Source organism: Lynx canadensis, chromosome C2 (genome assembly GCF_007474595.2).
Source record: "Lynx canadensis isolate LIC74 chromosome C2, mLynCan4.pri.v2, whole genome shotgun sequence".
Taxonomy (NCBI): domain Eukaryota; kingdom Metazoa; phylum Chordata; class Mammalia; order Carnivora; family Felidae; genus Lynx; species Lynx canadensis.
The window spans coordinates 87429697-87455968 of NC_044311.2; the positions used below are offsets into that span (position 1 = coordinate 87429697).

General features: G+C 40.5%; 1 protein-coding gene across 8 annotated transcripts in view; it reads right to left on the bottom strand.

Annotated features, from left to right (window-relative positions):
- The window catches only part of RUBCN (rubicon autophagy regulator), a 59003-nt gene that overhangs the window by 13574 nt on the left and 19157 nt on the right, over positions 1–26272 (bottom strand). The window contains exons 3-12 of one of the 8 annotated variants that reach the window (XM_030329215.1): positions 17563–17649; positions 15591–15750; positions 14826–14932; positions 12396–12552; positions 11046–11579; positions 7471–7566; positions 6654–6769; positions 5498–5708; positions 4901–5002; positions 2259–2333 (exon numbers count right to left, since the gene is read on the bottom strand). In XM_030329215.1, coding sequence (XP_030185075.1) covers positions 2259–2333; positions 4901–5002; positions 5498–5708; positions 6654–6769; positions 7471–7566; positions 11046–11579; positions 12396–12552; positions 14826–14932; positions 15591–15750; positions 17563–17649 — 1645 coding nt within the window. Of the gene's footprint in view, positions 1–2258; positions 2334–4900; positions 5012–5497; positions 5709–6653; positions 6770–7470; positions 7567–11045; positions 11580–12395; positions 12553–14825; positions 14933–15590; positions 15751–17562; positions 17650–26272 lie in introns of all 8 variants that reach the window. The other 7 variants (XM_030329214.1, XM_030329213.1, XM_032594736.1 and 4 more) reach the window with 7 other exon arrangements.

Genomic DNA, 26272 nt, shown 5'->3' on the forward strand with positions numbered 1-26272 from the left:
TTTAGTGTTTATTTTTGAGAGAGAGAGAGACAGAGCATGAGTGGGGAAGGGGCAGAGAGAGAGGAAGACACACAATCGGAAGCAGGCTCCAGGCTCTGAGCTGTCAGCACAGAACCCAACGTGGAGCTCGAATTCAGGAACTGTGAGATCATGACCTGAGCTGAAGTTGAACGCTTAACCAACTGAGCCACCCAGGCACCCCATAGGAAGGGAAATTAACTGTAAATGGGCACAAGGAATCTTACTGGGATAATAAAAACGTTCTAAAACTAGATTATAGTGATGGTTCCACAAGTCGATAAATTTGCTAAAAATTATTCATCTATTTCCTTCAGAAACATTTCTGTTCCATATGGTCTACTCAGTGAATCAGGATCTAAGAAATGTGATTATATCAAGTAGAGTATTACAATATGCAGAGTATTCATGATAGATGATGTCCATAATAGGATGCTTAAGCACTTAAATTTTCCCAAGGATGTTATGGATTTTAATCTGATCGTATACTCAGAGGCTCTTCAATAGCATATATCACTTAAGATGATCAAAAAGAAACACATCTGTAAACCTCTGGATGTAATCAGGAAGATTGCTAATGAGAAGTATAATGACACTTTTTAAAAAGAATTTCATACCATTAATAAACCAGAAGCAGAGGAAAAGCAACAGAAAGCAAAAAGGAAATGTAGTATAAAGAAAGATGAATTGGGGCGCCTGGATGGCGCAGTCGGTTAAGCGTCCGACTTCAGCCAGGTCACGATCTCGCCCCTCCCCCGTTCATGCTCTGTCTCTCTCTGTCCCAAAAATAAATAAAAAACGTTGAAAAAAAAAGATGAATTATAAATTATACTTTCATAAATAAGAACCTGTGTGTAGAAATAAGGTAAAACAAGCCACTTCTTTTGAAAGAGGCTTGTTCTGATTGCTTTCCCTTCAACTCCCATAATGTGCTAGGATTATAGGGCACAAGAAAAAGTATAGTCTTTTAGTTGAAAAATGTTTCATGTATATAAAATATATAAATGTATTTTTAAAAAGTATAAAAATGTATTTTAAAAGCTTTAAAGCTCCCAAAATAGTGGAAGAAAAGATGCCAGGAAGACCAAATAAAAGTACGCCTTACGGTTAAAGCAGACTGAATATGCTCTGACAGAGAAATGGCTGACAGTCAATAAATGTACCTGCAAAAGGACTGTGGTTGTAAACACTTAAGAGACCAGTTAAAAAGTGATAGGATAATTACGTGTCAAGCAAGGGAAGACTATGTTAGAATAAATTACAACAGTTCAGGAAAAGAGAAAAAGAAAACTAAATACTTTCCTTTCTCCAAATCTTTATCTGATCTTACCTAATTATTTCACATTCTAGTGGCTGATTACATTGACAGTTAAAATGAACTATTTAGGGGCGCCTGGGTGACTCAGTCAGTTGAGTGTTGGACTCTTGATTTCAGCTCAGGTGATGATCTCAAGGTGCTTGGGATTGAGCCTAGCATTGGGGTCTGCATTGAACAGCATGGAGCCTCCTTGGGACTGTCTCTCTCTTTTCTCTGTCCCTCCCCTGCTTGTGCTCACAAGTATGCATGCATGAGCTCTCTCTATCTCTCAAAATAAATAAACATTATAAAAATTTAGAAAAAAAATAAAGTGTTTAATAAATCCTGAGTTTTGCTGTTGTGTGTTTTAAAACCACTTTGAGTAGAAAACTGCTACTTTCAGTTAACCGCACCTACAGAAAGCCTACTTGCTTGAATCACAAAGAAATTACTAAGGCCAGACATTTATAGCAGTAAATCCTAATTATATACAAAGTACCAAGAAGGGATCACTTTCTGCAAATGGCTCTGCAAATTCAAAACTCTAAAGACATATTATGCTTTCACATTATTCTATCGGACTTTTGCTGTCTGAATGTGTGGCAGTAGCTTAGCTGTTGGTTTGAACTAAAATTTCTTCACCTGACCGTTGCTTTCTAAACTGCCTACTACCTCCATCAGCTACAATGACCACTTAGTCTATAAATGTCACTGTAGGGAGGGATCAGCAAGGACAATCTCAGTGAGGAGGACTGTTGGAGGTCCTATGAAGAAGAAGAAAATGAATATTTGAATTACTCCTAGCTGGCTCAAGTCTGGTTTTTCCCAGCTAGTTCTCCCAACCTTACAGACAGGTGTCACAAGATTAAGAATGTACAAAAGGTGATGCAAACATTCACACACATGCATGTATGAGCACACCCGTACTTCCAACACAAGCTACCTGAAAACATCGATGCCATTGACACTGAGAGTCCGTTCTTTGACATGTGAGTCAGGTTAGATCCTTCGCTACCATCTGTGATAATGATTATAAAAGGGGGCCCTTTAGTATTCAGACAGGAAGTAAATCAATGAGAATGACAGTTCTATACCACATAGAATCAGGACTTGACTTGGCTCCAAAAGGTAAAACTGCTTTTAGGAAGTTACATCCACAGGAAGGTGCTCAGTATTGCTTGGGAGATAGTTATTGCTATTTCCCCAAACCAGCCTGGTCTTAAAGACCTCCTAAGGTAGTGTTCTCAACCAGAGGAGATTTTCTACCCTTGTAGGTAAATTGGGTAGAGGCTGATGATGATGCTAAACATTCTACAATGCACGACAGTCTCTTACAACAAAGAACTATCTGGCCTAAAGGCTGAGAAACCCTACCCCGAGGTCTTTTCCTTTAGGGATTTCCATCCTGAACTGATTAGAGTTAGCTGACTAAACAACTCCTCTGGGGCCAAAAAGGCAACAACAGTTTCCAACAGGAGTGCACTTCATGCCACTCCCAAGCAGGCTATTTCAAATTTGGTTCCTTCCAGACTGAACAGCTTCCTTTGGCCCCTTGCTTTGCTGCAAGGAACAGACTTAGTGGTCACGTGGACTGCTCCACACCTAGTGAAGCAGTGTTGTGAATTTACCTTAATATTACCCTCATGAAATTCTAACTGCTGATTCCAAGAGAAAGGGCAGAACACTTTTATTGTCTTCTAATTTGGAGATCAAGCCAATCACAGACTGTGGTATATGAAAAACAATATATAATTGGTCTCTGCCTAGTTTTCAGCACAGAACTCCTAAAACCTTTATAATTTCCAGAGTGATAGGAATGTCTTTGTTATTCATAATGAGCCCCTTGCCATTATATCTGAGTTTATGCTAATGAGGTGACTCTTGAGGAATATCCAGGTAATTTCAGGATGGGGCTGGCTGCCAGAGGAAAAACCAACCACCAGATTAAAGGATTAGAATTTTTAGCTCCATCCCCAAACTCTCAAAAAGGGAGAGGGGGTGCAGATTGAGCTCAATCATCAATGGCTGCTTTAAGCACTCGTGCATACCTATGTAATGAAACCTTGATAAAGTGTTTTCACTTGTGATGATAAGGTTTGGGAGAGCTACCTGGTTGGTGAATACATTGATGTACTGGGAGTATAGCACACCCTGACCACATGGACAAAGAGATTCCTGTGCTCAGAAAACTTTGGGTGTTGCGCTAAGTATCTCTTCATGTGACCATTTATTTGTATCCTTTATAATAAAAAGTAATCTTAAGTCTAGTGTTTTCATGAGTTCTGTAAGTCATTTTAGCAAATTATGGAACCTGAGTTGGGGAGGTGTCTTAGGAACCCCTGAATTTGTAGTTGGCTACGGAGAAGAGTAGGTAACATGGTGACCCCATTTGTGGTTGGCATATGAAGTGGGAGTGTCCTGTGGGACTGAGACCTTACCCTGTGGAGTCTATCCTAACTCCAGGAGTTAATGTCAGAATTGAATTGTCAGGATACTCAGTTGGTATCAGAGAATTGGAGAAATGTTGGAAAACCACATACAAACAAACCAAAAAAAAAAAAAAATGGAGTTTTAAGTGGCTATTATTGTCATGAAAAGAAATCAGACATATTAAAGAGAACACAGAAGGAAGACTTCCTAGACACCTGGAAAAATATGTATAAAAATTGTATTTCTGAATGGGGAAGAAATCCAGCTACCACCAGCTTTCGATTACTACTGGAGGTCTGCGCAGGTGAAAAGTGAATTACATCAATTCTCTAGATTGATATAAACAGATCTATAAAACATGTATTCATCACCATCTTACCATGGAGAATTATAGAGTCAATTCACCTCCATAAGGAAATAACTCTTAGTTTCACCCATGGGTGAAAACTTGTAACTATGAACTGCTTTTTGGTTTGTTTGTTTGTTTGTTTGTTTGTGGCACTGATGGGAACCTGAAGAAATCTATGATTTGCAGGAAAGGATTAATCCATTAGTCATGAGTTAACATGATTTAATAGAACTGCCTTCCCAGATTAGAACCCCTCCTGTTCTCTATGCATGTGCTTACAACAACAAGGGTCGGTGATTCTGCTAAGCAAGTTAGCACTGGTAGGACAGAAAAAGCTCTACTTTGTAAACTTGATTTTTTTTCCCCCTTTTTTCCCCTCAATGACTCTTCTTGTCCTTTTCTCTTAGGATTATAACAAAGTTCCTTTTAAACATTTTGAAACAATTTTGATTGTGTTATGGAACATAAGAGAATAAGATTCTAATTTCATGCAAGTATAGGCCAGCCCTAGGCTCTTACCAGGAGGAATCAGAGTGAAAATCCAAGAGAAAGGTGCAATTGAGGAGACCCATCAAGGTGACTTCAACAGCCAGGCCCCTCTACCTGAAGCACTTCTTTTTCTGTTTAAATTTTACTAAAGGAGTTTTGTTTTTAGCAAGAGAGGCTTCCTCTCACAGTTACTAACAACATTCCATAATGTACCATTATGAAGATTGTCTATACTTAAGGAAAGCTTCTCAGTCTACGACTTCAAATTCAAAGAGTCAGGCAATGAAAGTTGCTTGAAATAAAGTGTCACTTCTTACCTTGGATTTCAAATTCGTCAACCTCATCAGCAGAGCCAGAGTCAGAGAATTGCGTTGAATCACGTGAACTAAACTGGGAGCTGTTAGAAGTGACCTGAAAGCCTGCTATGTTTTAAAAAGAAAAAAAAAAGGTAATGAACAGGACAGAAAGTGGTCTCCTATCCTAGGGTCACAATGAAAGGGACCTGGTGTGACTTCAACAGAGAAGTGAATAGAAACTTGGCTGGGAGTGATGCTGGGGAAATGGAAACTAGCTCTTCTTGTTGATTATTCCCCATTTTATTCATGACATTTTGAAAGTTTCAGGTAAACAGAAGGTACTACTATGTGGGAAGTGACTCTGGGACCAGCAGTCGTAGTTCTCATATAAGAAACCTATTTTTTGGAAGATATTTCTGAGGTAGGAAATAGATAAACTCCAGGACTCTGGGTCTGGCAGGAAAAAAATTACAACATAAAAATTCTTTCTGACAGCAGAGGAACCCTTAGCTGGGTTATAACATTTGAAAGTGAGACAAAAAAGGAAGCCCACAAGGTACCAAGTCTTATCCTAACTCCCTGCAGAAGTGTAACTGAGGAGTTCACAGCCTCACTCACTTCCGTGCTCAGTCTCCTGATACCCAGGGAGCAGGTTCTTGGTGCGGATCTGCTGGCGACGAAGGCGGATCTTCTGCTTCAGTTCCTGGATCTCTCTATCGCTGTCTTCTTCCTCCTCTTCCTCTTCTTCCAGGCACTGGCTCATCATGTTGCACTTCATTAGCTCAATGGCAGCAATCAAGGACTCTGAGATGCTGAAATGGGCATTCTCCTAGGGAAAGGAGAGCACCAAAGAAGTTGATTAGCAAGGGGCTAGATATGTTGAACACCTCACTGACTGTAACGCTGACAAGTAGAGCTTCCTTTTTTATTGTTTTTTTAACGTTTATTTATTTTTGAGAGATGGCGAGCAGGGGAGAGGCAAAGAGACAGGAAGACAGAGGATCTGAAGCAGGCTCTGTGCTGACAGCAGAGCCCGACGTGGGGCTTGAACTCATGAACCACGAGATCATGACCTGAGCTAAAGTCAGACACTTAACCAACTGAGTCACCCAGGAGCCCCTGGAAAGGAGAGCTTCTAAGACATGTGCTGCTTTTATTCAAAACACTCAGGGGAAATGAACACTTCCACTATAAGGAAAGCTGATGGCCAAAAAAACTGTTCTACATTCTCTTTGCTCTCAAACCTGTCATGCCTGGCCCTCCTGTCCTACTTTACATAAAAATGATAGAGAAAAAGTCCAGAATTTAATATCAAGGTCTTTCCTAAGCCATATCCCTGTATACAAAGCATTAAGGTAAACATAAATCTCAAGATAAAGTGCTTTTAAGCTACAAAATGTCACAGGGACATTATTTATTATATATCTGAGCCTTAGAACAAAATATGGAAGTTGATTCTGGAAACAATTTTTAACCTAAGCTTCCAGGGTCAGGGAAACAATAATCATGTGTCTAAAAAGTATTTCTCTGCCCAAGGTAGCTTCTAAGAGAAAATCAGTAACAGTTTTGGACTCAGTGAGGAGCATATAGTCCCTGAAAAGTTCTCCAGAGATGGAAAGTGTTGAGCTTATCTTTAGCTTGAACTTGTCTTTACTGTGGTCTTTGCTCATGTTACTACTATGTACCCAAACCTCATTAGAAGAAATGGCTCTGTGGGCCCTCAGTCCAGATCTCCCAACTCATGAGCTCTTCAGTAGCCTCTTAGATCCCTTACCTTTTCCAGGTCTGCACAGCTTCCAAAGTCTTGTTCAGACAGATAGCTAATGAGGGACTGTCCTTCTGATGGTCTTCGGAACATGCCCTCCCCTGAGCACAGATATTGACCACCCTCTGTGGGAAAATGGAATGTGCATGTGAAAAACTCTGACTTGGAAAGTGAATCTGTAACAGACAAGCTTCTTTGAGAAGTCTGATGATTTTACCACTAAAGATGCGCCCAAGTTTTCCCAGGTTAACAGGCTGGAAAGAAGAGGTCTACCTTCTAAAGGAATTTCTCTGAATCTCAGAATCCCAGACCACTAAGCCTCTTGGTTAAAGAATAGTAGAATAAGAGAAGAGAGCCCAGAGACAATCCTTTTACCATCAAAATTTAAAGAAGAGATACTTGCCCTCCTACCCTACAAAAAACCCTAAAAACCTGTGCTGAGAATCAGACAAGGAAACAAATAGATAAGCTCCTCCTGTGTAGCTTATCTTCTCATAATTCAGCCCCAACACTCACAGGCCTCCTTTCAAGGTCCCTCTCTCACCCACTCAGAGAGCCATTCCATTTGGATCAACAGACATTCACGGTGATAACACCCACAGCATACGAGAGGGTGGGACCCCTAAGTCAGAAAGGAGCAAGAAAAATGGCGGGGCAGTGTGATTTCTAGCACGGGGGCTGGAAATGATGATAGGAAGGGTGAGACTGTATGGTGTGTACCCTCCCCACAGCTGACATGAGCTAGACAGCTCAGACCTTAGCAGGCACAAGGGGAGAGCAGAGAAAAGACACAGCTGCCGCCCTGGTCTTCCTAGTACTCACTTACCATACTCCATGTACAGAGAGCTGGGTGTGCTGACTTCACTGCTTTGGCCAGAGTAGGGCAAGGGACCTCTCAACTTCGACTTATCATTGCAGGATTCTAGTGTCAGTGACCACCAGGGAGTAAAAACACACATACGAGGTGAGCAACAGATACATTCCCAACTTCGGAGTTTCAGTATTTAACTGCTCCCATTCCCAATGCCCTCCCAAACAGGAGAGAGATGGCGCAGCAACAGGGAACGGTCCAAGAATGCAGGAACACATGGAGGAAGGGAGATGGGGAGTCAGTATCTTCTAAGAGGAAAAGAGAAAACATAACCCAAGATGCAGCAACACAAAGGTGGAAAGAATCAAATCAAAGTAGACTCATGAATTCAGTTCTTTGTTCTTCCATCTTCTTACCAAATGTTCTAGGAATATTGGCCAATTTCTATCCTCTTGATAAAAACCAATGTAGATAACAGTCCTCACATGGTAAAACAAAGATAAGCACACTGAAACTTCTCTGAAACCTTGACACTGGGCTCTTAATCTCAGAATGGTCACACTAGGGAAATACTAGGATATGGCCTCTCTTGAACCTGAAATGAACTTGAAAGTTGTCACACCTACAAATTTAATTCACTTCTCAATTAGCTGAAAAACAAAATAAAATCCAGCAACGTCCTTCAAGGAGGCATCAAGACAATGCTAGAGAAGCCAAGGACAATGGCCCTGTATCCAAAGGGATCAGCCACAGGGCTATAGGCCCAGCCTTATTGGAGAAGAAAAGGAAAGGTTTAAAGAGAAGCCTGGCAAAGTAGGAAGCGGCTGGCTGGGTAGAAGTTTTTAAGGAACGATGAGAGTTGGGAGTAGAGAAATAGTAGTAGGCAGGGCTCGTAGGAAATGAGAAACTGATATTCTCCCAAGGAAAACACAAAATTCCCACTGCTACAGAAGGAAGGGCAGGCAGAAAAGCAGGTGGATGCCTGAGAAATGAGCAGGATGCTCTGGGAGAGTGAATGACTGAGCCACAGCCAACCATTTCCCCCCACAGAGGGTGCCAACTTGTCAGCTGCTCCTCTCATTAAAAAAAATGCTACTCTGTGGTAAGAGATAACTGTTTTCCTTGGGTCTCAAAGATTTCTACTGGTCCCTGCAGTGAGCTCTCCTCCTCACTACTGATCTACAGACAAACCAGCAGTCACCATGATGCCTTGGTTAAGAAACTATGCCTCGGATGGGACCTCCTTTAAGGTCCCCAGTCAAAGTAAGTGCACAACACAAACTCCAACACCAGCGCGCTATTCCTTTACAACATGTGCAGGCCGTCCAGCCTTTGCTTACTGAGCTCACTGCTTCCTGATGCTGCCCATTCAAATGAACAACTCTTAATTCTTAGATTTCCTCACACTCACTTGAAATCTGTCTTCTTACAATTTCTCGTCTCCTTAAAAATAACAATGCTCTTCTAAACGGTGGTCCTGTCAACTTCCTCCTCTTTAACCTTCTCTTTTCCAAGCTTACATACTCAGTTGCTTCCTCCATTAGCAGGAGGCCACCATTTTCAGTCCTCCCTCACCACTCTGTCTGGCAAACACACTCTACTGTTAATATCTCCATAAACCCAGAATTTAACACAATATTCATCTTCAACATCACCGTGAAAACCAAAGTCACTAGAAAAAAACCTGTAAAATGGCTGGAATGGTGGTGGGTGGGACTTACAGAGGAAGGAAAATAGGTGAAAGAAAAAGGAAATGGGACTCTGGGAGAGGCAAAAAGCATGCATCCACATCCAAGACCACAGAAGGGGGGAAAAAGACATTCTGGTGTTAATTCAAGGAAAATAAAGTAATCCACAGTAAGTACTCAGTTATAAGAAAAATTCTGTCACTGATTCATCATGATGCCTTAGACAAAGAGCGGGCTTCAGTTTCACCTTCAGGATTGATAAATTTTGACTCCACCTCCCAGAAGCTATTGGGAGACTAAATGAGGCATCTGGAAGTCATGGGCAATAAACATATTATGCAAAATATCGGTGCCATTTTAGAGACGGGTCCAAGAATCATAGCAGGACTGGCCAGACTAGCCAGACTTGATTTGACACCAGAATGGAAAAGGAGGTTCTGAACTAAGCAAGATGGTCACAGAGGAGGAGGAGGAGGTGGCAGACAGAAAGGAGGACTGGCTCCCAAACCTGCAATGGGATCTTCAACTATAATGGTGATATTCCTGGGGCCTCCTGTATGTAGACAGACAGGTGCAGAGGAGAGTCCAAAGAGAGGAAATGAGAACAGAGAGAGTGAGAAAAAGAGTGTCCTTTTATCTAGCGGAGGTAGGGACCTAACTCCCAAGAGGGAACCCTGGTGCTGAAGTACTCAGCTACTGAACCATAGTAGCTGACTCATACAAGAATCTACACACGACCCCCTCTCCCTCAGACCCTTTTGCTTAGGTTTTCTCTGCTCCCCTTCCCAATGCAGGTTACCATGGTTTCTGGAATCCACATGGATTCAAGAATGGGGGCAGGGAAGCATCCCACGCTCAAAGACCAGTGGCCTGGAGTACAGTAGACAGCAGGCCAGCAGCAGGAGATGTGAAGCGAGGCGCTAACCCTAATACTCTTCACATCTAAGAAAGCTTGTGGGAAGACAGGCTTTGATTTGGAATTTTTTTTTCCTGAAGAGTTCCAATAAGCAGAACCGCATCTTGAGTAGAAAATGGAAAAAAAAGTTTGTCACTCAGAAGTTTTGGATGAGGGCCTCAGCTCTCACCTTTCTAGAAATTACAAAGAGAAATCAATGGCAGCTCCAGTTGCTAAAGGAAATCTTCCTCTTTTGCTTTTTCAAAATTTTCTATATTTTATTTTTATATTTTATTTCTGGGGTTTTCCTACCCAGAACTGGCTTTGAGCACAGAGATCCATCTTATACTTGCTGTTATGGAGACTCTCCTACAAATGAAACCCAACCAAAGCCTGCCAGACACTAACAACCCATGACAGAAGATGGCAGGGAGATGGCAAAAGCAGTGAGCCCCACCTCTCTCGAGCCAAGGCTGTGCTCTGCTTAGCAGCTGCTATTTGTGTGAGGGAGGGCCCAATGGCCAGGGCCCCTCAACTGATGGCCTTCCAACCTGAATTAGTGATGCAACGGCCAGTCCCACCTACTTGTTTCCTAGATCACATCATCCCACACTCACTATATCCCTAGTTTTAATGAGGAAACCCCAATATCACTTAGCCTCTCTCGTACTAGTATGACACCTAACCAAACTTCTCAGGAATCACAGAAAGGGGAGGAATTTAATGGGATTATTTTTAAAGCTCATTAGTAATTCCCCTCTGCCAGAGAGAAACATTAAAAACTCAAACTGTAACAAGCCACACTATCCTCTGATGCTAAGGAACTGGTGAAAGAATTCAGGAAAACATTTACTAGTTAGCAACGTATAAAGGAACAAATATAAATATTCTCCGATTTCTTGGGTATTCATATAACATTATAAACTTCTCTCTTTCATTATAAGCAGGATACCCATCATGTCATCAGAAACATAAGTCACTAACTAGGGACTGGTGACTATCATTACCTGGGGCTCCTCTGGAGGCAATGTTGGTATCCGAATGGGACCGAGTATGGCTCTTCTTTGTTCCACTGGTAACAGTGAACGTCTGCCCCTCTGAGAAGCTGGACCTGCGAAGGACACCGGACAGCTGGCTCTGCCCACCTCCCTCCTGCTCGCCTAGGGAAGAAGCAGCAGAGTCTGGCTTCTGCGAGCTGCTGGAGGAGAACAAGTTGGAGCTGCTGCTCTCAGCATTGCTGCTGTGACTCTGACAGCTGGCGGTCCGGCCTCGGGGGTCCAGGTTGCCGATGGCTAAGTACTCGGGCCCCTCACTGGCATCACTTGGGGAATTATTCTGGCTGCTGACCCAGGATGCTTCTAGGGGGCTGGTCAGTGTGCTAGAGCTCATCTCATTTGGAGTTGAGGGGGAATCTCTGGCTAACGTAGAGGCTGGAAGCAGTGAGGCTTGGCTAGGTTGATCCTGTGCTGGTGAGACGTGCTCTCTGCTTTCCTGAGGTTTCCGGGGAGGGCCAGAGAGTGAAAAGGACGTCGATCTTCTTTCTAGGATATAAAAAGGGAAGAAAAAGGTGAGCTGGAAATCTTTGGTACATATGAAAGGCTTCTCTACAACTAAGGACCTACCTCCCTACCATTACTGGGTGCCCAGTACCACCTCAGAAAAGGTTCGTCATGTGAGGTAAGCAAAACTTTTTTTTTTTAATTTTATTTTTTATTTTTTAAAATTTATATCCAAATTAGTTAGCATATAGTGCAACAATGATTTCAGGAGTAGATTCCTTAGTGCCCCTTACCCATTTAGCCCATCCCCCCTCCCACAACCCCTCCAGTAACCCTCAGTTTCTTCTCCACATTTATGAGTCTCTTCTGTTAACAAAACTTATTTAGAAGGAAGTAAGCCAGGTAAGGTAAGATAAGAGCATGCGCTCTTGATACAGTAGCTTCATTGTTTATTGGTGTTCATTCCTCATCTGTAAAATGGGCAATAATAACAACACCTGCACAGGACTATTTTGAGGATCAAATGAAATAATATATATAAATATGACAGAGCCTGGCACACAGTTGGTGCTCAGTAAGTGTTAGCTATTATTATTGAAATGTCTTCTTGGCAACATCGATTAGAAATCCAGGGGAATCTAAAAACATCTCTTTCCTCTGTTACTTTAATGATTCCATTAAATTATCTTAGACTGGTCGCTATATAACTTTTTAAGATGTCCTTTATCAAGACATGAAATATGACAAACTGCACCAAGCCAAAGCTCTAGCTACACCTTTCCTGTTTGCACCCACAAAATCCTCTACTTGCTCCGGGGCTCGGCATACATGTCATGATTACCCTTCCTGCCCCCGTACCTGAGCTGTGGCTGGGTACGGACTGGTGGAGGCTGGAGAAGGACCCGAAGTAGGAATGCTGAGCATAGCTGGTTGGAGGAGTGTACGTGGAACCAGGCAGAGCTGTCAGGCTCTGGCTCTTTGTTACCAGCAGCGGGCTCTCATGCTTTCTGGCAAACTACAAAAAAAAACCACATGTTGGTTTCCAGGACAGAGGCCCTCAGAGAAGGAGCACTCAGCACTATAGTAATGCTGGTGGAAGCTGACCTTTGGCCGCAGGCCTGAACTGCAGCCAGAGCCTGTAGATATGGCATACCACTCTATTGCTCTATTAGAGCATGCAATTTTGAAAACCTAGAAGTCCTGCCATACACCACAGCTTCTGAAACTGGAGTCCTAGATGGGACACCCGGAGGGCTTTATCTTAGTAGCAGCATAACAAAATTCTTAAGACTATGCACATAGAGTCAGAAATCAGACATATCAGGGTTCATATCATATAAACTTTGAGCAAGTGACTTATCTACTCTGTCCCTCAGTTGGTCTCCTTTATAAAATGAGATTAATGCCTACCTTATAGAGCTGTGAGAATTAAATGAGATGGTGCATGTATGGTGCCTGGCACCAAGCCTGGTACTGGTAACTAAGAATCAAAATTTAAAACCAAGAGGGCCACCTGGATAGCCTAGTCGGTTAAGCATCCAACTCTTGATTTCGTCTCCACTCATGATCTTGCAGTTCGTGGGTTCAAGCCCCTCATCAGGCTCTGTGCTGACACTGTGGAGCCTGCTTGGGATTCTCTCTCTCTCCCTCTCTCTCTGCCTCTCCCCTGCTCACACTCTGATTCTTTCTCTCTCTCTCTCTCTCTCTCAAAAATAAATAAACATTAAAAACATCTTTTTTAATAAAAAGCTTTTAGTGGTTCCACTAATAAAATTAGTGGTTCCACTAATTTTATTAAAAAAAGCTTTTTTAATAAAGCTTTTTTAAATGTTTATTTATTTATTTTTTTCAACGTTTATTTATTTTTGGGACAGAGAGAGACAGAGCATGAATGGGGGAGGGGCAGAGAGAGAGGGAGACACAGAAGCGGAAACAGGCTCCAGGCTCTGAGCCATCAGCCCAGAGCCCGACGCGGGGCTCGAACTCACGGACCACGAGATCGTGACCTGGCTGAAGTCGGGCGCTTAACCGACTGCGCCACCCAGGCGCCCCAAATGTTTATTTATTTTTGAGAGAGAGAGAGAGAGAGAGAGCGCACATGTGAGCAGGGGAGGGGCAGAGAGAGAGGGAGACACAGAATCGGAAGCAGGCTCCAGGCTCTGAGTTGTCAGCACAGAGCCCGACACGGGGCTTGAACCCACAAACCGCGAGATCATGACCTGAGCCAAAGTCAGGCGCTTAACTGACTGAGCCACCCAGGCTCTCCAAACTTAAAAACTTTTTTTAATGTTTATTTATCTTTGAGAAAAAGAGAGACACAGAGATGATTGGGGGAGGGGCAGAAAGAGCCGGAGACACAGAATCTGAAGCAGGGTCCAGGCTCCGATCTATCAGCACACAGCCCAACAAAAGGCTCAAACCCTTCCAACCATGAGATCATGACCTGAGCTGAAGTCAGATGCTTAACCGACTAAGCCACCCAAGCGCCCCTCAAAATATATAAATAAACTTAAAAAAAAAAAAAAGAAAGAAATTTAAAACTAAGAGAGATAGGGGATCCCTCCCCAAAAGAAGTAGGGCCTTGATTCCATTCTAACTGAGGCACTGATATTAGTGATAGGGCAAGTGAATCAAAGGGTTAACAATAAACAACAAAACTATCTTTATACTTCAAGGACAAAAATGATCCTGTGTAACACCAGGTCATACTAGTTCTGACACTATAAATCCTACTCCTGATTCAAAATCATCCTCTTCCCCTCAGCTTGTCAAGCCTACCCTTCAGGACATGCTTACTCAGACTAAGGATTTTTTTTAAAGGGTTTAAAAAATAGACATCTCCCGGGGAGCCTGGGTGGCTCAGTTGGTTAAGTGTCTGACTTCAGCCAGAGTAGGTCATGATCTCATGGTTCGTGAGTTCAAGCCCTGTGTTGGGCTCTGCACTGACAGCTCAGAGCCTGGAGCCTGCTTCAGATTCTGTGTCTCCCTCTCTCTCTGCCCCTCCCTTGTTTGTGCTCTGTCTCTCTCTCTCTGTCTCAAAAATAAATAAACATCAAAAAAAAAAAAAAAAAAAAGACACGTCCCTCCTTAAACAGACCTAAGCTTAGACTTTTTACTTCAATAAATACTTAACAGTACCTCCCCTTCTTCTTGAAGTATTTTTTTTTTCCTAATGAAAGACTTTTAGTTCACAACTGCCTAAGCAAAGAAGCAGTTTGCTACAGAGAGTTGTACCATGATGAGGTCCAGGGGCCCAGCACAGACAGTGATAACTCCTTGCTCCCTTACCATAGATGCATCAATTTGAGCCAGGAGGCGGGGGTTGTTCTGTTCCACTGCTTCCAGGCATTGGAGCATGGCCGTGACGTGGGCGTTGCTTAGCAGGAAAGCAGTATCTGGGGAGAGAAGAGCTACTGCTGTGATGGAGCCCAACAGGGAGAACTTTAGCTTCCCTGTACAGCCTGGGAGGGGCTCAGGGAAGGAAGGAGTCAAAGGGTAAAAATGACCTGAGGAGAATCATACCACTACGAAGAGAAGGAGAATCAGCGACAATGTATAGTAACTACTACACTACTACAAATAGGCTAAGTGACATGCTGTATAATAGAGAGGATACAAGAGGCTTCAAAGTCATAAAGTCCCAGATTTGAATCCTGACTCTAGGTGACTTTGGCCAAGTCACCTAATCTCCTCGGGCTCTGCTTCTCTGATTGGAAAACAGAGGTATTAATACCCAGGTCTTGGGGCTATTGGGAAGATCAGATGTATAAAAAGTATGTAACGGTGACTGGCACACAGGAAACTCTCCGTAAATGGGGGTTTTTCTTATTGGTTTGTGTATATGGAGGTAGGGGAATACCTTAGCATAAAGTCTGATTGTGTTTTACACAGGAGGTGAGAGAGAAGACTGGATGTGTGTCTCTGTTGAGAATCTCTATTGGCACCAAGTGAAAGTATGGGGCTCTGGGGTGAGAGTCAGTCTGTAAAGGAAGAGTAAAGTGGAAGAGATGAAGAAGTACATGCAACAATCCTGGCTAAGTGACCTCCACCTACCTGTGTAGAATTTTCTGATATATTGTCTATCCCCAAGCAGAGGTCGGAGCTGGGCTGAGAGACAGTGGCACTGCAAGCTATGCTGCAGCCACAACTTTGCAACAGCATGCTCACTCACACCTTCGGTGCTGCTCTGGCCATTCTCGTGCAAGCTGATGAACTGGGAGGCAAAGAGGCGTGAGTCAAAACATGCATCCTGGTAAAGACAGCAAGACTGAGGCCTAATGACCTGAGAACCAAATTGAGAAAGGGAAGAGGAGGCAGTCAGAGATATTTTTCCTCCAGCTAGTATTTAGAGGTTACTGAAGGAGGAGCGGGAATGAAGGGATTAGTGGTTCCACTGCTGATTGGGCCACTGCAGAGGGACTAAGCAGTTAAGACCTGATATGCAGCTCCAGGAGAGGACAAAGCTGCTACATCTGTCTCTTTATGTTCTAACTCCAAAGAGACATGATCCTGTGGTACTCTGAGGAGGGATAAATTTGACCTCTTGGCTTCTTTCACAGAGTCCTCCATTTTAGGTGGCCTCTAGAAAATAATGCACAAAAACCTGGGGGAAAGGATCTGGGAAGACACCACCTAAGATTCTCCACCAAAGAGAAGCCATCTGAGTGTCTCTTTCTGGCTGTAGTCACAGCATTCTCTATTTGGAACCTCCTTCTACTTGACTATTTCTAAAAGCAAGGTCTGGGGTGCCTGGATGGCTCAGCCAGTTAAATGTCTGACTTTGGCTCAGGTCATGATCTCACAGTTTGTGAGTTTGAGCCCCGCATCACACTCTGTGCTGACAGCTCAAAGCCTAGAGCCTGCTTCAGATTCTGTGTCTCCCTCTCTCTCTGCCCCTCCCCCGCTCATGCTCTCTCTTTTCTCTCTCAAAAATAAATACAAACATTAAAAAAATAATAATAATAAATAAACAAAAGCAAGGACTCATAGCCCAGGTTCAGTGCAAAACATGTATGGATGGCAATTTCAGGCAGCTTCCAAGAAGAAATGACTATGGCAATATATTTTAGAAAAGGAAGTTAGCTGGGGTGAGAGGGAGTGGTGGTAAGAAAAATAAAGTGAGAAGGACAAAGAAAATCCACATAAGAAAAACCACTGGGCTCTGGCCTTTTCTTCACAAAAAGGGCCAGTCTGACATCTTGTGATTTGGTTCCCTGATCATTTAAAAACAAATTACTTCTCCTGACATCATCTCAGTGATGAACCTGCAGTAGGTGGGATATACATGAAATAAGACTGCCAGCTATTAACAGATACTGAAGATGAGTAATGGATATTTCAGGGTTCATTACGTTTTTCTCATTAATTTTGTATGTATTTGAGATTTTCCATACTGAAGAGTTAAATAAATAGATACGTACATTTGGCAGTGACTGATCTGGAGCTAGCTGTGTAACTCTGGCCAAGTCACTAACCTCCATGAGCTGTTTTCCTACTTGGAAATGAAGGGTACTCTGTTGAGCTAAGCTAACAGGTACTCTCCTGTTTACTCAGGAGAGTAAAGTCCTACAATGGTAGCTAAAGCTGTTGTTCAGGAACACGTTCGGCTCTATTTGACGCTGGCTTCCAGAAATCTCCATTTCTTTCCAACTGATGGCTCCTCTTCTCCTCACATAGTTATCAGCATCTCAGTCCTGCTTCCCCAACTACTTCAGGGAATCTTGGCATTTTCCTAGGATTTTGAACAGCTTCATTCTCGTCCTAATATGCAGATCTTTTGAAGATAACAAAACTTTTTCATCTCTTCCCCAGAGTACAGAAAAAGGCCTGGAGCAATGTATTTGTAAGGTTTATTATTTTTTTTAAGTAAACAATCCTCCCCTCGAGCCCTCCAGATTAGTCTTACAGGCATAGTTTCCTTTCCTCGGTTAATAGGAAACTTAACACACGCCATCTTTATAGCCTAGGAGACTCTCCAGACAGAACATCAAACAACAGGGCCCTGCGGTTACTTTTCACTTCTTACCTTCTCCACGTGAAGGGCTGAGTGCGGACTGAGCCATCGGATATCCTTCACAAATTGCCAGTAGTCAGTCTGGTGGCAACACACCTCCTATGGGAACATACAAGGTGAAGAAATCTACCATTTTAGACCAATTCAAAGAGAGGGTGAGGGGGAGAGCATAAGCCTCCCTTACCTCAACAAAGGTTCTTAGCAACAATCAAAAGGATATATACTCATGTTCACCCTTTTTAAGGATAATTGTTAAAAACTGTTTTAACTGTTCTTTTGAACTGGTAATGCATGCATGTGATAGAGAAGGTTATACAATGAAAATAATCTGATCTCTCCCTCATCTCTCCACCAATGAAGCCCTCGAAGGTAAATCTTTTTTTTTTTTTTTTTTTGGAAAGAGCTGTTAATCACTTTTTATTCAGGAGAATCCATAAATCAAAATCTATGATCACATACATCTGTGGATACTACTAACACTTCGAAGGTAAATCTTAAAATTGGTGAAGAGTTATTCGTTAAAAGTCAGAGACAGATGTCTTTAGTTCCTACTGCAAAATCAGGTAAGGAAAGACCTGCTTTTCCCATGCTTCCAAGGTCAGGGAGTCAAAGAAATGAGTAATTCTAGATAAAATAGTCTCACACTGGAGGAGGTCTGAACATGACAGCAAAATGTTTACACTAAGAAAATCTAATTCTTATTTTTGTGGAATCCTTTCTGAGATGACTGGGCACAGGTTAAAACTGAAATCTAAAGAACTTAGAGATACAGAACTAGTACAAGCATTAAGAGACAGACCAACCAATGGAACAAAATAAACAGCCTAGAAAGAATCCTTAAGTCAGATCTTAATATGTGACTCAAGAATCATCTCAGGATGCCTGGGTGGCTCAGTCGGTTGAGCTTCCTTCCGACTTCGGCTCAGGTCATGATCTCACAGTCCGTGAGATCACACAGCCGCATCGGGCTCTGTGCTAACACCTCAGAGCCTGGAGCCTGCTTCGGATTCTGTGTCTCCCTCTCTCTCTGACCCTCCCCCATTCATGCTCTGTCTCTCTCTGTCTCAAAAATAAATAAACATTAAAAAAAAAAAAAGAATCATCTCAAATGTCAGTGGCTTTCTCACCTAGACTGGGAAGGTAAAAGCGAGAATTAGAAGTGTCAGGTGTCAGATGTACAGACTTTTTTGCCAACTAGAATCATGAAGACCTTTAATATTTTGGTAGCAGTGTGGCAGTGTTTCTGATCTCTGCTCTGTGGCTTAGTGGACACTGAGTGGCCACGGTGGTCAATAGTGGGATATCAAATCCAGCACATTTCCTGGTTATGTCATATCTATGTGAATAGCATCTAAACTTGGTTTCCTTTTTTTAGGCAAAACTCTAGGCTAACTCAGAAATAAAATTGGGGACAACACTACAGATCTCGTGGACATTACAAAGGAATACTATAAACAACTCTATGCTCAGTGGCATGATAACCTAGATGAAATGGATCAATTCCTTGAAAGACATGATCTGCCAAATCTCACCAAGAAGAACTAGATAACTTGAGTAGGCCTATATCTACTAAAAAAAAATGGAATCAACAATTAATAACCTTTCAAAACCAGAAGCACCAGGCCTAGATGGGTTCACTGATGAATTCTACTAAACATTTAATTATACCAATTCCTTATAATGCCTATAAGAAGATGGGAGCAGAAGAAAATACGTCCCCAAATCATTCTATAAGGCCAGAATTACCCTAATTTTCCAACACCAGAAAAAAAAAAATCACAAGAAAACTATGGACCAATACCTCCCATGAACACAGATGCAAAAGTCCTCAACAAAACATTAGCAAATCAAATCCAATACTGTATAGAAAGAATTATACACTATAACAAAGTAAGATTTACCCCAGGTATGCAAGGCTGGTTTAACATTCCAAAATCAAGACTGGAATCCATCACATCAACAGCCAAATAAGAAAAATCACATGATCACATCAATAGATGCAGAAAAAGCATTTGACAAAGTCCAACACTCATTCATAATAAAAACTCTCAGTAAACTAGGAATAGAAGGTAACTTCCTCAAATTGATAAACGAATATCTACAAAAACCTACAGGTATCTATCATCATACTTAATGGTGAGAAGCTCATAGCTTTCCCACTAAGATCAGAAACAAAGCAAGGATGTCCCCTCTCCCCACTACTTTGGACATCTTATTAAAGTCCTAGCTAGTGTACTAAGAAAAAAAAAAAAAAAGGAAATAAAAAGTATACATATTTGGAAGGAAGAAATAAAACTGTTTTTGTTCAAGATAACATGATCATCTAAGTAGAAAATTCTAAAGAATTAACCAAAAAAGTTCCTAGAACTAGTAGGTAATTATAGCAAGGTCACAGGATGCAAGGCTAATATCAAAAGTCAACCACTTTCCTATACATCAGCAATGAAAAGTGGAATTTGAAATTAAAAACATATTACCATTTACTCTAGCACTCCCCAAAATGAAATATCTACAAGATCTATATGAGGAAAACCTCAAAACACCGATGAAAAACAGCAAAGAACTAAGTAAATACAGAGATAATCCATGTTAATGTATAGTAAGACTCAATACTGTCAAATGTCAGTTCTTTCCAACTAGAGCTATAGATTCAATGTGATCCAATCAAAATTCCAGCAAGTCATTTTGTGGATACCAACAGACTGATTCTAAAGTTTATATGGAGGGGGCACCTGGGTGGCTCAGTTGGTTAAGCCTCCAACTCCAGATTTCAGCTCTGGCTGTGATCTCACGAACCATGAGATCAAGCCCCATTTGGGCTCTGCGACGACAATGAGGAGCCTGCTTGGGATTCTCTCTGTCTCCCTCTCTCTCTGCCTCTCCCCCACTTGTGCTCTCTCTTTTTCACTCTCAAAATAAACACATAAGCATTAAAAAATAGTAATAATAAAGTTTATATGGAGAAGCAGAAGACCCAGAATAGCTAAAACAGTTTTGAAAGACAAGAGCAAAGTTTTTCTTCAAAAATGACTGACACTATCTGACTTCAAGACTTACAATAAAGGCACAGTAATCAAGGTAGTGGAGTACTGGCAAAAAAAAAAAAAAAAAAAAAAAAAAAAAAGACAAATAGATCAGTGAAACAGAATAGAGAGCTCAGAGACAGATGCACATAGATAGAATAAACTAATCTTTGACGAGAGAGGAAAGGGAATACAATAGAGCAATGACAGTCTTTTCAACATGGCGCTAAAACACTGGACATTCACATGAAAAAAAAAAAGAATCTAGATACAGACCTCACACCTGTCACAAAACTTAAGTTAAAATGAATCATAGATATAAATGTGAAATGTAAAACTATAAGTCTCCTAGAAGGTAACACAGGAGAAAACCTAGATGTCGCTGGGTATGGTGATGACTTTTTGGTACAAAACCAAAAGTATGATCCATGAAACAAAGAACTGATAAGCTGGATTTCACTAAAATTAAAAACTTCTGCTCTATGACCAACAATGTCAAGAGAATCAGAAGAGAGACGACAAACTGGGAGAAAATATTTGCAATGGCCCATCTGATAAAGAAATGTTATCCAAAATATATGAAGAACTCTTAAGACACAACAATAAGAAAACAATCTGGGGCAACCGGGTGGCTCAGTCGGTTAAGTGTTTGACTTCGGCCTAGGTCATGATCTCAGCGTTCCCAAGTTTGAGTTCTGCATTGGGCTCTGTGCTGACAGCTCAGAGCCTGAAGCCTGTTTCAAATTCTCTCTCTTTCTCCCCCCCCCCCACTTGCACTCTGTCTCTCTCAAAAATAAACATTTAAGAAAGAAAAAAGAAAAAAATTAAACAATCTGATTTTAAAAATGGGCCAAAGGCTTTAACAGACACCTCACCAAAGAAGATATACAGAGGACAAATAAGCACATGAAAAGACATACCACATTATTATATGTCATTAGGGAGATGTAAATTAAAACAACACTATACCACTATACACCTATATTAGAACAGCCCAAATCCAGAACAATGCCAACATTAAATGCTAGTGAGGATATGGAACAAAAGGAACTCTCATTTATTGCTGGTGACAATGCAAAATGGTACAGCTACTTTGGAAGATAGTTTGATAGTTTCTTACAAACCTAAACATACTCTTACCATATGATGCAGCAATCATACTATTTGGTATTTACCCAGAGGAGTTGAAAATTTATGCCCAAACAAAAACTTCAATAAAAACTTGATGTCAAATTACATAGAGGCAAGACAACTTTCGAAGTTAAAGAGAAAAAAAAAACCCTAAAAATGTAGAAAGTTTTATACTCATATTATAGGATCTTTAAATTGCTAGTCTAGCAGAAAGAAATTAAAACTGGAAGCCCTGTTTCATGTATTATGAGTGCAATTTATTCAGGAAAGATGATATGAAATTCCATCAGTGGATCCATGCTCCCAGAAAAGGTTTCGGTCCTATATCCAAGGACTGTTGAATAAATATAAATTTAGATGTTATAACATAACATAACATAACATAACATAACATAACATAACATAAAATGTTTGAGTGACTCTTCAATTGCCCTCACTTAATCAATCATCTAATGATCCAGATCACATTGTATAAGAAGGCTTTTCCTGTCCTTATCCAAAAATTGATGTAGTGGTTAAGGGGTAAATAAAATGACAAAAGATGAGCACTGGGTGTTGTATGTAAGTGATGAACCACGGGAATCTACCCCAAAAACCAAGAGCACACTTTACACACTGTATGTTAGCCAATTTGACAATAAATTATATTTAAAAAATAATAATAATAAATAAAATGACAAATATTTGAATATTGGGGGGAAGATCAACAACCAACAAAACATACTATACAAGTGAAGGACAATTCCTATCATAATGAAAAGCTACAATAATTAAAATTGAGCGGTGATGGTAGACAAATAGAACAACAGACCATAATAAATAATCAGAAATAGATCTGTGTGCCAAGAGGATTAAGTATATTCAAAATAAATTACAGATGAAATGGTTTAAATATAAAAAATTAAGCCATTAACAGAAGAAACCATCGAGAAACATTTTTAATAATGGTACAGTGGGAAGCCCTTTCAGAGCATCATACAGAGCCCAGAAGCCCTGAGAGAAATGATTAATCTGACTTACTAAAAATCAGATATTTCTGTATAGTAAAAAGCCACCATATGAAATGGCAAAAGGCAAACTAGGAAAAAAATATTTGTAACTCACATTACAGACAAAGGATTAATTCCATTAATGAATAAGGAACTCCTACAAATCCATAGGAAAAGAATCTAAGGAAAATGGGGCAGGGGGAGGGAAGGAATAGGAAAGAGTTCACGGAACAATAATGGTTCTCATAAACATTTTTCTTAATAAGAGGAATATAACTTTTTACCTATCATACTGGTGATAGTTTACAGTTTAATAACACCCTATATTGGCATGGGTATGGAGAAATAAATACCCTTCTACATCGTTGGTGACATAACTTCCTGGAGAACAATTTAGCAATACCTATCAAAATTGAAATGTACATACCCTTTGGCCTAAAAATTCTACTTCTAGGAATATCCTACGGTAAAGGGCAAAATGACCTATACACAAGGTTATTTGCTGTAGCACCGTTACTAACTGCAAATGATTGGAAGTAATCTAAAAGTCCATTACCAGGGGACTGGTTAAATAAATTATGGTACATACACACAATGGAATATTATAAAATGACAGCTGTAAAAAAGAAAAAGCATTTTATATAATGACTTGGAATGAATTACAAGACCTATCAAGGAAAAACCAAGATGCAGAATAGTAATTATAGCATGCTTTTATTTGTGTGAAAAATCAGGAGGTGTAGCAAAGAAAATTATTCATATTTTCTCTTATAAACATAAAAATTCTTTAGAAATAAACTGGTAAACAGAAGTTACCTAAAGGATTGAAAGGAAAGAAGATGTTTCACTGAATACAGTTTTATGCTTCTTGTGTTTTTAAGCATATAAATGTATTGTTTATTTTAAAAATTAAATATTTTAAAGCAAGTTACAGAATGACATACATAGTACGATCTTAATATTTTAAAAAGCACACAAATGCATAGAAAAAAATAAGAAGATCTATCAAAATGTTAAAGAGTGATTGTTATTAGTTGGTATTGAGGGTGATGTTTACTTTCTCCAAATTCTTTTTTGGTATTTTCCAAATTTTCAACAAATTAAAAACATACATTACTTATATATTCAGAAAAGAAAAATACACAGAAGTCTTTTCTGTTATTATTGTTATTTTTTAAATTGGGCTGCCTATATTGCCAAGAAAAGGTTTCTTCTTGGTGGTGGAAAAGAGGGGGATCTTTTTACTTCTCCTATTCAGCTGAGGAATCTTAGAGACTGAGTGTCTCCACATTTCTAAGCAGTAGAAAAGAAATGATCAAATATGCCTTGCCTTATGGAAAAACTAAAAGGTAGCCCAGATGCAGGCTGTCAGGGAAAATGAGATACCTCTAAGAATATGGTCATGATATCATAGCTTTCCAAAGGCCCTGAGTGATTTAAAAAAATAAAGTTCACATTCCATAACACATCCTTTAAAAGCACAGAATAGATATGACCAGCATGAATCACTGTATCCCTTCCCCCTCTCCAAGGGCACAACACCCAGAATAGCTTCCTGATGACGCAGCAGCCAGAAGCCTTTGAAAGCCTTAATCTTTAGGGAGGAAATGAAAGGGAAAAATAAGTCCTTGACACAGACATTAATTGTTAGGTCTTCACAAGGCAGAACAAAGCAGCAGTGAAATTGGTATTGATCTTTTGGTTTTGATTCTTTCCATTAGAGCCTATAGTTGAAAAGTGTGTGTATGACAGATTTGCCTGGTTTGCTTTCACTAATTAACACTACTGCTATTTTGCAGATGACCATATACTTTAATATTTTTCATTTCGATGACCATATGCTCTCACAGATATCACTTATTAATAACTGTAACAAGATATGTTATTATTGGTTTGCATTTACCAAGCATCCTTCATTTGGAATTCCATTGACTTTACTATGTCATGAAATCGTTTTCTAAGAAAAAAGACATTTTCTTTTTCTGGCACAGATGGTAAAACCATCTTGTAATATGGTAAAGTGATTACTCTAGATGACAATGTAAAATTAGTAATAGAACCAAGGAGAGAACCTTTTTGCTACCAAGATGCAAGTACTTAACCACTCACCAAGTGCCACTGATCTAGTAGTTATTTTGGTCATCAGCCTGGGAAACTTGTATTGAGTTTTTGTAAAACATGTGGCATGATTCCCAAGTTTCTGGTTTGGGAGACCTGAGTGGCTAGCAATGCCACAAATCAGTGTTAAAAATAGGAGAAAGGGCAATCTCATGAGGAAAATAAGTTTGTTTTGGGTCATGCTGTGCTTAGCCTACAGGACAAAGAGCCAGATGATAATGTATAGCAGACAGCTTGTCTTATGGATCTGGCGTTCAGGAGAGGTGTCTGAGCTAGGGGTCTTTAGTACAAAGGTGATAGTTAACACAGTGCAAGTGGATGAAGCTGTTTCAGGTAAACGTACAGAGTAAAAAGAGATAAGGACATAGGACAGAATCCCATTAAAAACTAAAACCCAAAAAGAAGAGATTCCAGGGAAAGAAACTAAGAAGGAATGGTCACAGGGGTAGCAGAAGGACTCTACGACATTAGAAGATAATAATGCTATACAAGTCATGGTGTGATGATGGTCAACAACGAAGAACATAAGACAGTGTTCAAAAGGGAAGAAATGTTCATGGATCTGGTAACATGGACATCATTTTACTTAAACTTCAGTAGCAAGATCACCAGTTGTAAGGGCAAAAGCCAGATTGCAGTGGGTTATTTGTTTTATAAATTCCAGTCTTCATAACTATTTTTTTTTTAATTTTTTTTCAACGTTTTTTATTTATTTTTGGGTCAGAGAGAGACAGAGCATGAACGGGGGAGGGGCAGAGAGAGAGGGAGACACAGAATCGGAAACAGGCTCCAGGCTCTGAGCCATCAGCCCAGAACCCGACGCGGGGCTCGAACCCACGGACCGCGAGATCGTGACCTGGCTGAAGTCGGACGCTTAACCGACTGCGCCACCCAGGCGCCCCGCTATTTTTTATAGGACTACATGTAACTTGAAACTTAGGAAATAATTGATAAATGTTTCTTTAATTTTGTATGTGCCACAAACTGCCCTAGGTAAATTTGTATGCTATTTCATTTAATCTTTCCATCAAACATGATACAAATAACATTATTCTCATTTTTATAGATGAGAAAAGCAAGCCTCAAAAAAAATTATTACCTAACAGTTAAGATCAACTGTCAGCTTATGTTTTTTAAAGCTTTTCATGTATATTATCTCATTTAATTCTCACAATAATTCAATGAGGTAGGTATCAGTGTTACCTCATTTTACAAATGAGGAAACAGAGGCACAAAGAAATAACTTACCCAATACCACATAGTTCTGAAGCTGAGATTAAAATATGAACAGTCTGACTCAAGAGTCTATAATTGTAACTACTATGTCATTTTTTCCCCAAGGACCTAAGAAATGAGTCTAGATTTCAATCCAGGTTCTATCTGATTCCAAAGACTTTTGTCAGGCTACCATACAATGTTGCCTCCAAATGTCTAGAATGGTGTTTAAATAACAATAACCAT